At 39.5% G+C, this 13,961-nt stretch overlaps 1 protein-coding gene across 3 annotated transcripts in view; it reads right to left on the reverse strand.

Annotated features, from left to right (window-relative positions):
- LMTK2 (lemur tyrosine kinase 2) overlaps window positions 1-13,961 on the reverse strand; it is an 89,453-nt gene that overhangs the window by 32,213 nt on the left and 43,279 nt on the right. For all 3 annotated transcript variants that reach the window (XR_012161123.2, XM_073362133.2, XM_073362134.1), the window contains 2 exons: window positions 12,485-12,572; window positions 1,190-1,323 (listed from right to left, as the gene is read on the reverse strand). Coding sequence is in view for 2 of the 3 variants with exons in the window: in XM_073362133.2 (XP_073218234.1) it covers window positions 1,190-1,323; window positions 12,485-12,572 (222 nt within the window). In the remaining variant the exon portion in view is untranslated. The remainder of the gene's footprint in view (window positions 1-1,189; window positions 1,324-12,484; window positions 12,573-13,961) is intronic.

The raw sequence follows: 13,961 nt of genomic DNA on the forward strand, positions 1-13,961 counted from the left end.
TTCATACAACACAGCAATGCACCCGAGCTCAACCAAACTCAAACTCAATTCTTTTGAGCACAACTAGCTCTTCCACATGGCAGCAGAGATGTCTACTTCACCCCTTTGCTGGCTGCTTGCGTTCAGGGCCGGCTCTAGGTTTTTTGCCGCCCCAAGCAAAACATTTTTTGGCCGCCCTCCCCACTTTTGGGGGGGAAGCGGGGCTTTTACACGTTTGCACTTTGCAATATTTTGAGGGGGGGGGGGGGTTGACTGTTTAAAATTTAAAAAAATGAAAACAGAGAATTTGTAGTTAGTGAAATAAAACAATTTCCTACTAGTGTACTCATTTTAACAAAATCACAATTACAAACAATTTGGGTTCAACTATACACTGTAATGAAAAACGTTAGTGTCTTCCAATGCGCCCAGTTTCTCATAAATTAAAAAAAATTATATGAACTGAATTTTTCTGGTTTTTATACTTGCATAGTCTTTTAATAATTCAGTGAAATCTATATTTTTTGCAATGGTACTTTAAATTGAAATTAATGCAAGTCCCGAAACTATTTTGAGACATGGTGGACCTCAAATAATTTTTTAGTAATTTCAGTTTTGAGAAACTGCGCTCACCAGAAGCCACTGATACTGGTAATGTTAAAAGAATCCGTAATGCTATAGCTTTAACGTTTGGAGTGAGATGCTTGGGGCTGTACATCCTGCCCGTGGGCCCCCAGCCCGATCTCAGACCCGGCCCCACCATCACAGAGGAGACAGTAACCGACAGAGCGGCTGGGGGGCGGGTCAGCCGCGGGGAGGGGGGTGGACCAGGGGTGCCCACCCAGCTCTAAGCCGCCCAGGGCAGTGGGTCCCTTACTGGCCACAGGTCCTGCCCCGATCCCGGGCTCTGCTCGGCTCCGGCTCCTCCGCCACTTGTGACACATGTGGCAGAGGTGGATGGGGGGAGGAGCCACATCATCCTGCTCCAGGTATAGGATTTAAATACTATAATTTAGTTACCAACTCCATGAATACAAATAACCCTTCTTAATGAAGAAAAATATCATCTAACTGATTCAGAATCATATCTTAAAATTTCTTACTTTGATACATATTGCTTTTATTTCAATCATGACACAAAGAAAAGTCTGCATGAGTTTTAAAGTGCAGCATAACAAAACAAACATTCTTATTTATTTGGAAAGCATACCTATGCACAAAATTATGTTTATGCATTATGGCAAGTCCAGCAGCGATCTCACACGCCATTCTCTGTAGCAGCATTATTTGTGAATCTCCATTAATATGCTCCTGCTCATTGCAGAGATAGGTTTTTAGGTCACCCTGTAAACAAAAATAGATGGAAATTCTTATCAACTATCTAGTACACTGCTTGCACCCAGATACTTAATGAAGAAGCAACAAGACATATTACTTGGTCCTCATCAGTGAACAAGGTTATTATTAGTATTTAAACATAAGTTTGTTCTTAATATAGAGTCTCCTCATCAAGTTTCAAGTCTCTACAGGTATTCTTACAGAAGGCATCTAAGGCATATGGTACTTTTCTTTTAAGGGTATTTCATTTCAAGTCATTCAGTAGTTAACACTCTAGATCACTTTTTCATATGTATACAATGAACAGCAATAATACTTAAAATGAAAAATATGGCTTGATGGCCTTGTGCTACCACAAAGAGATTGGTGTGAAGCCATCTAAAGACAATATTCTGCAAACCAGCAGAGCTGACCTTGGAAGTGGGGAAAGACAAGCGGTCCCCAATTGGCCAGTTCTTTCAATGTCAATTGCATGCCTTATTTGCCACATTCCTAGTGAGAATTCAGGCATCACAGGAGGGCAGCATGTGGATGGAACTTAAGTGATATGGTGAATAAATGATACACAGGTGAATGTGCCCATCGGAGGGCTCCATCTGGTTTGATTTATGAGTTTGGATCAGATGTAACAAAGGAAATCATATAAAAATGGTAGAGTCCTTGCCATAAACTCTGCTAGAAAGAGAGTCATTTTGCAATTGAGAAAAGAGTTTACAATAATTAATGTGTGTTCCTAAACATTCAAACAAAATTAACCAGTTTATCAGAAGTGTCCAGAAGCAAGAATACAGTAATTGTATCCAGTAATAAAGGTGAAAGTCTAAATCTCTCCAAAATGCCACTATAGCTCTTATGTTTGGATTCAGAGAGTTATCAGCACCAGGCTTTGCAGTGCTATAGAGTCTTTGGTATACCACAATAAGATTCAATTCAACAAACAGGTAAAAAGCACAGAGTAATTCATTTCAGGTGGGGCTGGCAGCACCACCTACTAAGCCTGCCTAATTCTTCCCATTACAAGATCCCGTTGCAGTTATTTATAACTTTGCCAGACTAACCACTTGAGCTGAAATTTTAGATGCCCAGGTGTCTGCCTCACACTGAAGTTTTCCAAATAATTTCAGCCAAAATGGTTCACGTGTTCCCAAGAAGGAGGCTAAGGTAGAAGTATGTTTGTCCATCTTAAATTCTGGGGACCTTTTTTAAAAACAGCTCTGTACCATATGCTTCGGAGCAGTGACTTGAAATTTGGCAGTAGCTTGTGTGTCAGGTATGTGACTTTGCCACCCATGTGAAAAAGTGCCTAAAAATTTGGTCAAGTTACAAGCCTTTGAAAAATTGCAATTCACATGTGATAAGTAGAGACTTCTTTGATTTTAGCAGCTAAAATCTCCAAAGCACTTCAAAAAACCAAACTAACAAATTCCGAGGACTGTTAGGTAGGGTTCCATGGGAACAAAATCTGAGGGAAAAAGGAGTTCAGGAGAGCCGGCAGATTCTCAAAGTGACAATATATAAGGCACAACAGCCAACTATAGAAAACATGATCTATGAGGAAAGGTTAAAAAACTGAGTAGGTTTTATCTTGGAAAAAAAGAGGACTGCAGGGAGAACCAGATAATAGTCATCAGATGTGTTAAGGACTGTGATCCGTTGTTCTTTATGTTCACTCAAGGTAGGATAAGAAGTAAATGGCTTAAATTGCAGCAAGGGAGATTTAGGGAAGAGATTAGGAAAAATTTTTTAACTATATGCAAAGTTAAGTACCAAGAATTTAAAAAGAGATTAGACAAACTCCTGCCACAGACGGTCTTAAGTATACTCAGTCTTGCCTTAACATGGAGGTGTGTGGACTAGATGACCTCTCCAGGTCCCTTCCAGCCCTATACTTCTATAAGATTCCATTTACGCTGAGCATATTGGAGCCTCTCTCAGCTTCTAGCATTGACCAGACTGCACATGCACTATTGCATAATGACTGAGCATGCTACAGGAGCAAACTAGAGCTCTGCTGGGGACTAATTTTTAAGCCCAGCCCAGACCCAAGCCCACATGACTCAATTCTTCCCCATGAACCTAAGTCAGTGCTATTGTCACCTCCTGCCCATGCGGTTGTCCCAATGGTGGCTGCGTGCCCTGTTCCTCCCATCTACCACCCCTGCTGCGCTGCATGTACTGCAGAGAAAGAGGTGCTGAGACTCCTCGGCACACTCACTCTGCAGTGCACACAACATAGCAAGATGTCAGCAGCCAGCAGGACATGCACCACCATCACACCGACCAGATTGGGTCCAGTTGTTTTCTCACCTGACCCAACCTGGACCCAACACTTGCAATCCGATTTGGGTTGGGTTGCAAGACTCTAGAACCAAGCAGGGGTCTTTCCCTATAACGGCCACTCTGGGATGGGCACTGCTTCTCTTTTGCTCTCAATGACTCTCCCCTGCTGGACCCCAGTCAGCATGGAGGACAAACCAGCCTGATTTCAATACGGAGGGAACAAAAAAATAGACCAGGGAGTATACTGAGACAAGGAGCCTCCTAAGACAGACTAGGAGCTGCAGAGGAAGGGAGATGGGATGGGACATGGAAGGGTGGGCAAGGAGCCTGCTGGGAAGGGGGAATGCAGATTGGATGAAGAGCTGGTGTAAAAGGGAAACTGTCCTTCACAGCAGTATATAATACTAACCCAACCATAGTTCTATAATCCACTGAGCCAATATCACCTACATTTTAAGGTGACCATTTAAAGTTTCATTTCTAGCACAAAAATACATTTATCTTGTTTATAAAGATATGAAGTTGCAACTTCAACACTAAGCTGCACTACAATTGTTATTAAATCCAAATACTTGTCTGGTATTTATCATTTTAGGACTAATCACAAACACATCTTCCAGGAAAAGAGACAGTAAACAAAACTAAGCCCTTCTCAGCTGCTGATCTTTAAAGACTGTGCCTGATCAAGTTTCATCTTTCAAAACACTGGTACTTGCAGTCCTCTAAACTTCATATATATCAACCTGGTTTGTTTCCAAAAAATGAAAGTCAGTGCAAATGATCTCTATAAACTCTTGATTAGAGATTTATGCAAAGCAAAGCAAAGGTCTCAGCATCAGCTAACACTGTCAACAGGCAAGTGATAATACAAAGATACATAAAAAACAATACCAAGCCAAACAATACCTTATCAACTCAAAACATTTTAGTGATTCATACGGGTTTGGGCAAACAACACTAATGACTTAGTATTAAAAGGTTTCAGAGTAGCAGCCGTGTTAGTCTGTATTCGAAAAAGAAAAGGAGGACTTGTGGCACCTTAGAGACTAACCAATTTATTTGAGCATAACCTTTCGTGAGCTACAGCTCGCTTCATTGGGCATCCATCAACAGTTAATTTCCAGGGAAGTGGTATTCATACACTGACAGAAAAAACCCCTTCTGTCAGTGGAGACTGCATCTACAATATGGGGCTATGCCAACATAGATATGCTGACATAACTATGTTACGATAGTCTTTTATAGGCATATCCTAGAACAATGCTGGGTGTGCACACTGCTCCAGTCCTGCAGAAGGTAAGATACTCCTACATAATGACTCATTTGGAACACAGCCAGGAATGCAGCATAGACTTATATTCATACTTCTGCTGAAAGGTCACTAGAATTAGTTTACTCAAAGATCTTAACTGGTTATATGAATGCACAAGTTAAGGAAAGTAGCACATAAAATCGTAGGACCTCGAGAGGTCATCTAGTCTAGTCCGCAGCACTCATGGCAGGACTAAGTATTATCTAGACTATCCCTAACACGTGTTTGACTAACCTGCTCTTAAAAAATCTCCCAAAGATGGAGATTCCACAACCTCCCTTGGCAATTTATTCCATGCTTAACCCACCCTGAGAGTTAGAAAGTTTTCCTAATGTCCAACCTAAACCACCTTCCTTGCTGCAGTTTTAGCCCATTGCTTCTTGTCCTATCTTCAGAGATTAACGAGAACAATTTTTCTCCCTCCTTGTAACAACCTTTTATGTACTGGAAAACTGTTATGTCCCCTCTCAGTCTTCTCTTCCCCAGACTAAACAAACTCAAATTTTTTCAATCATCTCTCATAGGTCAGGTTTTCTAGACCTTTAATCGTTTTTGTTGCTCTTCTCTGAACTTCCTCCAATTTGTCCACATCTTGCCTGAAATACTGCGCCCAGAACTGAACATAATACTCCAGTACAGGCCTAACCAGCACAGAGTACAGCAGAAGAATTACTTCTCGTATCTTGCTTACAATACTCTGGCTAATACATCCCAGAATGTTTGCTTTTTTTGCAACAGTGTTATACTGTTCACTCATATTTAGCTTGTGATCCACTATGACCCCCAGATCTCTTTGTACAGTACTCCTTCCTAGGCATTCATGCATGGTCTCATGAACATACAGGTTATGAAAGAGATTACTAACATGTTATTTTCATCTAATACTGCATGACAAATGATGTGGCAATGGAGAACTTACTAAATAAGTAAAAAAATAAGCAGCTGCCATCCCTGTTTAAAACACATTACTTTAAATAATCTGGACATCAAAATTATGTCTACAGTACAAGTTGCTATTCTATCCACATTTGCTTTTACAATAAGTTTAGTATAAATCCTTTGTTTTAAATCAGTATAACTATTTACAATTAAAGCAATCTGTAGCTTTTCTATTATGGGTACATTGGGTCCTTCATTATAATCTCTTCTTCTGCCCTGTTTTCAATGCTAATTTCATAAAGTTTGAAATATTTGATATTTTCATCATGCTATAGAATTAGTCTTTTAGAACAGTTAAATGTATGATTAGACAATTGTTTTAATTTGATATAAAGAAAAGGAGTACTTGTGGCACCTTAGAGACTAACAAATTTGAGCATAAGCTTTCGTGAGCTACAGCATCCGATGAAGTAAACTGTAGCTCACGAAAGCTTATGCTCAAATAAATTTGTTAGTCTCGAAAGTGCCACAAGCACGCCTTTTCTTTTTGTGAATACAGACTAACACCGCTGCTACTCAAACCATAATTTGATATGTGGATTATATCTCAAAGATAGGATGCATATGTCAATATATACACTGTTTACCTTGCCAGTGAAAACATACACACAAACTAAAATTTAGTTCACTAGGAAAACAGCATCCTCACTTATACAATTCAGTTTCAAATTACATGTTAAAAAAGCATTGAACAGAACTGCCTAGCTAGCTCTAGATGGCAGCAAGCTGCAAGAATAACAGTCAATATGTTCTTTGTGAAACTATCATTCAGAATGACAGCAACTGTTCATTTACGGTTTGCTCCAGTTGGATTAAAGTCCTAGATTGTCTCTCAAGTGCACTGAATAGGAGTTTCTGATACCCATTTTTAAAATTTAGGGAGAAAAATGGACTATGGGGCTCTCATTTAGTAAATAATTTAGCTATATATGTTTTACATAAAACAATGTTTTATAGATGAGCTATTTTAAGTCAGTTTAAAATGCATTTTAAAATGCATTTTAGTTTGTCACTGTACACAGTAATTAAGGGCTTATCAAAAGGGAGAGTCAGTGCACAGCAAGCTAGGGGGTAATCTACAGTACATTAGCGTGCCACATACTAACCATCCATGTGGACTCTACTGCCATGCTCTAGAAGTTCCTTAGTGTGCTTTGATCTCAGATCAATAAGCACTAGTGAACTTTTAATGTGCAGTAGCAGGGTCCACACAGACAGTTCGGGCACCACATGCTAGTGCACTGTAAATTTACAGCCATGTACTGACTCTCCATCTAGACAAGCACTCTGGCAATCTACCTTCCAAGCAGCAATATAAAAAGTATCAGTAAAGGAGGACACAAAAACAACTTGTATGTGGCTGTATAATGACTTTCCTGGGATTCATCTGGGATGACACGCATTACGTAATCATGGCTTTAGCACTCTAAGTAATGTAGCCATCCCAAACATACTTATAAAGCCTTTATGCCACTACAGCATTGTGCATTTACTAATAAAAAGTTCTGAAAATTCAGGTTGTCCCTGGTCAGCTTAGATCTCACTGTGAATCATGTTAATTTATTTCAATGAATGCTGCCATTTTGCTGCTACTTCTCAACAGGTAGTGTACTCAGCTGACAGTTTGTGACAAAACGAAGAGGTGCTCAGCATTTGACTGCATCAAAAGGCATGGGGGAAAGATGATTTTCACAGTCCTAAGGAAAGTTAAGTTTATTAAATAAGACTTGTGGAAAAACACAAGCATTAGAATTTAATCACAATTGAGAGTCCTGAATCTCATACACTGAAAGATTAAGATATCTGTAAAAACAAATAACCTAGCTTCTGAAGTTTTAAAAATGACTGTCAGTGGAAGGCTGCTCTTTTTGTGACTCCAACTATTTGAGACTTCACCGGCAACACAATGTTCTAAGCACATGCAGAGCACTTCAAATAACTGTAGACTGCTGCTGACCTCATTTGCTCATGAAACTCGTAGGCTCCGAGAGAGAGTTTCTGCAGAAGTAGATTTTGACAGGTAAGCCAACCTCACAATACAAATTGTAACTCCACTTATTCTAAAGTTTTCTTTGCTCATAATTTAGGTCATTCTATTAAAGGATTTGCTGTGCTAACAAAAAGTTGGCTGCATCTGGCTGGTAATATATTAAGGTAAATAAGCTGGCTACTATACTAACTTGGCACCATCTTAAGACAGTAACCATTTTACCATTAAGTAATTATAGATCAGAAGACTGCACCCAAAGTATCATGTAAACTATTACAGGATCATTTAAGATGAAGTAACATATATTAAGCACATACTTCTTCTACAGTAACTATTTTAAAGAAGTTGGCTTTAATTCTTTATGTTACAAAGTGAAAATTAGGATTTAATCTCTTTACCCAGCCACCCATGTAAATTTACACGTTTTCAGAGTGTTCATTTGCTTCCTTTTCAGTTTTGTAAAATGAGTAAGGTAAAATAAATTTAATAGCTCTATCACAAAGACACGTTACTGCCAGAAGTGCCATGAACAATGGATTAATTCTCACCCCCAGAAAGGATAGTCACTTCAGGTAATTTCTGAAAGCATAACAGTTCCTGCATCAAACATGATTTGCATCTTATTGCTAGAAATCAGTTTCCTCTTCATGCAGATGTTAACACAGGAAATTTATTTTCTATTGACTAGAATTTCACACATTTTCACAAATACTAGTAACAAAGTGAAGGATTTTACTGTGGATGATATTGCTATAGTATATATAATATATTGCCTCCCACTAGACCCACATGAAGCCACTCAAGGCACCAATGACTCTAGCCACCAACCTTGCCAGGACCACAATGGGAACTGAGGAAACTTGAATGGCAGAGTATGCAAGGTTCAAGTCATTGCAAATACCCATGTACACCTAGCAGCAGTCATCTGGGGACAAGGCTAGTGCAGGGCCTGCCACCTTTTCTATATCTGCCTAAACTGCCCAGAAATTCCACCAGCAGTTTCTACTGCAGCCACAGCAGTAGAAGCAGCTTCTAGAATAGCAGACTCTGGATATCAGAACTGATATCTATACTTGAGTTTTCTTTGGACTGCTACAATCACAGAACTCCAATCCCTGAGGCCCTTCCTCACCCATCCCATATTCCCCTCTCCACTCTCACCACTCCACCACCCTCACTCCAAATCTTACTGCCTTTTAATCCTCACTCCCTAGCCTCTTCCCCCACCTCACCATCTAAACAGGCATGAGACTGAGAAATTAGTTTAATAGTACCGCACATATGTTCTTGAAGTAGTAAATCTTGTTTTTCATTATCCTTACCTCTTCCCTTATGATGTCTGATTAACTGTAAGATCTCTGGTGTAGGGACCACATCTTATTTGCCTGTCTGGCATCTAGCACATAAGTATTCTCAGTGAATTAAAAAAAAAGAAAATCACAATACATAGAACCCTACCCTAGAGGTCAGAACTCCGCCAGGTAGTCTAGATATTCAGTCTGAAAAACTCAAATTATACAGGCAAGCCTTGTTTAATTTTAATTTACTATATATTTTAATTATACATTTATTACTCTATCTTCTAGATACAATTTTTAGTTTGCTTGGAACAGAAACCAGCACGTGTTTTTTTTCCATGTCAATGAGATAATTTAACTGCATTCAGGTTTATGAAAGCCACTTTTTTGGCTGTCAAGCTTACTGGCTGCAATTAAGCTGAAAGTTTATTTTATCCCCTATAAGTAAAATCCTTCTCTGGATTACCTTCTACTGGACCATGATAAATTCTGGCATTAACTGTTAAGTCTCAAACCAAACGAGAGTATAAAAGAATATTTCTGTACTAAGTGAAGTAGGGCAACTTGTACATTTTAAGATTGAGTAATTTTTAAAGTCAAGTTAAATAATTTAACTACTCAGAAATATGGCAGTAAGGGCTGATTATGTGTTTATTTGTGTTAACATAAGCAGTGTAAAACGCAACTTTCTTCTAAACTCAAATCATTTTTCTATAAAGAGAAAAGATGACTGATATTCTATCAGGGATTCATGTGTCTCAATTTATTTAAATCCAGCGAATACAATCTGAGCAAAAAAGCCAATGATTAAAACAGTGTAGTCATCTTTGGAGGTTAACTAGCATTTCCTCTGAGAAAAGTCATAGGTTCACCCTGCTATTCTGTTTGAAATTGCTTGCATCAATTAATGTGAATACAATCATACTTGTGCACTGAGCTTTTAGGGAAAGAATTTTATACTGGTAAAACTGATTAACAATGAAAATTTTACAAGCAAAGCCTAATCACTACTTTATTGCTTCTGGAAGATTTACTTTTGATGTAAATTATATATGCACACTTGAGTCTATTTCTGCCTTCATACATTTTGCAATGAAATTTAGGAATTCTTTGAAACCACAATCCTTTAAACCCCTATGTTTGCCCTGTCCATCTGTCTGCAAGGCTTACCATTCCCTGGAACCTGGGGGAAAAAATCCAACTCTCTTAGACTCTCCTACAGAGTCTCTCTGTATCAACCTGTCCCCCTAACAGCTGTTGACAACGGACTCCTCCCCTCTACCACCACCACCTTCCCATTTCCTCAGAAAGGTTTTTTAAACTGTTTACTGTTCTTTTGGTCTCTTCATTCAGAATACTGATAGAACAGCTGTGTCACTTTGGCCAGGGGCCTAGAAATACAGCATAGTTCTGTAATTGGCCCTGACCCTGGAAGTGTTTTGTCCAAGGTTGCTTAAACAGGGAGCTACTGTGTTGCCTTCCTGTTTGTTCTTCCCCAGTCACTTAAGCTAGATCAATGAATTCACACAGGGAAGTCCTAGAACCCAGTATACAAACAACTTGACTTCACTGACAAGGTCACAGAGTGTTCATAAAATTGTTACATCTCAGTATTCTTAGATTATTACATAGCAGCTCCTTGTCCATTACACAGTTGTTTTCAGTTGCTTGCAACTTTGCCAAATTAGTCATTTGGGCACAGAAAATTTCAACCCGTATCTACCTCAGGCTGAATTTTTCTGGGAAATTTATGGAAAATGGTTCATACGTTTCCAAAAATAAATTTACGGAAAAATAAGTTGCTTTGCCCATATTAAAAAAAATTGAGTAAAAAAAGCATCTGAGAAGCTCTAACTTTCCATATTTTGGAACAGGGAACTGAAGTTTCGCAAGGAGGTCATACCGGCATTAGGAACGTGCCAATAAAAAATATGCTTACCTTTGGGCAGTTTATAAGCCTCTGAAATCTCCGTTTGCACATGCTCAGCATAGGCTAGCTAGAGTTATGCAGCTAGATTCTCCAAAGATTCTGTTTTTCACTGAGTACGCTCCATTTCCTAACAGCAGCTACATTCCAACCAGACTGTGCACACACCATACCCACAGAGACCAAACATGTTCTAACCCAGGGTTACCAGGACTAAGCAGAACCTTCTCTGCAACTGCTCTTCCCACTGCCAATGGCTACTGTAGCAGCAAAAACTGGAACGGAGACCAGTGAAGACTGTCTTTCCTATGCTCTCAATGCTCCACCTGCTGCCACCCTCACAGCATGGAGAAAGAGGAAGCTGCCTGATTTGAACGTAGAGGGGCAAGGGGGAAGAGAGAATGTTGGGGGCAGGAAGGATAGGATCAGAGGGGAAAGCCAACTGTGCAGGAACAAGAGGGGCAGAAACCAGAAAAAATAGGAGTAGAAATGGACAGGGAGAGATTGAGGGGCAGGGACAGAAGAGTCTGTTAACCATAAGAGAACCCTTCCCTACAGAACCTGAAATTGAGCCTACTATTCCCGAGTCTCAACATTCTTTTGCTAACAAACTGCTGTGAAACCGACTGGGGAATCTCATCACCATGTCCTTCTAGTGCCAAATCCACAAGAAAGATAACAGCCTTCTATTCTATCAGTTAGAAGCCTAAGAACTGTGTTGTGGATCTGAAGATCCCAAACCCTGACAAAAATCCATATGAAGTGTTAACAGATTTCCACCTTATTGAATTAATTTTTTTTAAATTTTAAAGTTCTTAATTTAAGAAGTTACATTAATAAATGACATTAAAAGAATGTTAACACTAAACTCAAATTCTCAAAAGTTAGGAAATGTATGTATTAAGGTTACCTGTGCAACCTTTATTTGATTCCCTTGGGCTTATGCATTAGGATACCAGTCTTCAGTTAGATGATCCTGTACTTCACCCTTTCCTTCCCTACCTCCACCCCCACAGGACCTCTGCCTCATTCATGCATAGAATTAGCAGGGGGTTGTTTTTTTTTTTTCAAAATGTGATATACTAACAATTCTGTTGTCCAGGAAGAACAAAGTGACAACACTTACTTTCTGTATAATAATTTTCTTCTTTAGAAAGTCCCACAACGAACTAGAAGTCAAATCCTGACCTTAGAGAGCTAAGTATAAACAAATATTGCTTTTGTGGTCAGTAACTGAAAAAAGTAAATAAATGTTATTTACCTTTTAAAATACCTTCATTTGACTCTTCATTTCTGAAATATTCCTCGAACAGGTGGTTTCAATAATTAGGTTCACAAAAACCTCTTAAAACATACTCTAAAGAAAACAATATTTTCTAACTATTACTAAATTTACGATTTTCACTATTAAGTTTACTTACTAAGTCACACAACTCAAACACCAGAAGATATGGGATGGCTTCCACACACTGCCCAATACACTGCAGTATATTTGGATGCTGAAGAATGCTATAATAAAATACAAACAGATTATTTTAAGTCAGAAAGAAAGCAGTACACATTAATAGCTCTAACATGATGGAATAGTACTATCCACTATGCATCTCAGTTTTCGCTTTTGAAAGTCAGATGTAAATCCACACAGAAACAGTATAAGAGGCAGATCTTCAGACTCAATAAATCCCCTTTGATATGCTCTAGCAGTGCAAGAAAATCTTCAAGATGCCTTAAGTAGATTGCTGAGAATTCTCCTGGAGTGGGGAACCTCAAGTGGTGTAAAGACAATGCTGCTACATCCTGTTTCCCCGCTCCCCCATGGTGGATGTGTCAGGAGCATTCAGGGCATGGCTGGGGCATACTGTGCTCCAGTACCCCCAGTGGGCCTGTACAACCATTGTAGTTTAAAGCAGCCACTTATTCAGGGACCCCTTTGCCCCCAGAACTGGCAGTGGAAACATGACAGCCACTTTTGCCCACTCCCTGAAAAGCACATGAAGATTCAGCCTTTAGTTTCCAGCCAATTCTCTTGAGTATCCTTGGACTCAAACCAGGAGACCAAACAAATGGAATTCACTTACGTGGTTCCTGTCTGTATTCCACAAGTGGGATATGTATACACATGGTGTATTCTTATGGAATACACCATGTGCCTGAGTCAGGAATTTTTTTTGCAAGCACTGTCAGCTGGCCTACACCTACATTGTAGATCCCCTTGTGCTCAGAATCGAGGGTATAAAGGTGGTGCATGCCAACGCCTCTCCTGTTTCCCATTCTTACTGCAGTTCAAAATAATCTGCAGGGATGGGAGTGGCGGTAGTGGAATGCAGATAGAGACCACACATCTTGAAGAACCTCCAGTTACAGGTAAGTAACCTCAATTTCTTCTTTGAGTGATAGTCCCTATGTGGAATACACACATGGGAAATTAACAAGACAGTCAAATGGTTTGAGTGCGAGGATGCAGATTCGATAGTTGACGGTAATACTGCTGTCCTCAGAGCTGTATTTGCAGTGGATGACTGGACCAGAGCGTAATATCTCATGAAGGTATGCAAACTGCTCCAAGTAGCTCTCCTACACATCTTTAGGAGGAGTATGTCTCTCAGCAATGCAGCCAGAGTAGTTTTCCCTCTAATGGAATGAGCCCTCACCTCCTCTGGAGGGGGACTATGAGCTAGTTGTAACAAAGGGTAATACAACCTGAGATTTAGTTTGAAAGTCCCTGGGTTAATTTAGCTTGACCCTTTGATCCCTCCGTTATGTAAACAACTAGTTTAGGTGTCTAACATACTTTGTTCTTTGCAGATAAAAGACCAAAGGCCTTTGGACATCTAGAGAATGCAGCCATCTCTCTTTGTAGTGGTGGTTTTTGGAAAAAATACTGCTAAGTGAATTACC

This window comes from Lepidochelys kempii, chromosome 10 (assembly GCF_965140285.1).
Source record: "Lepidochelys kempii isolate rLepKem1 chromosome 10, rLepKem1.hap1, whole genome shotgun sequence".
NCBI classification, from domain to species: Eukaryota; Metazoa; Chordata; order Testudines; family Cheloniidae; genus Lepidochelys; species Lepidochelys kempii.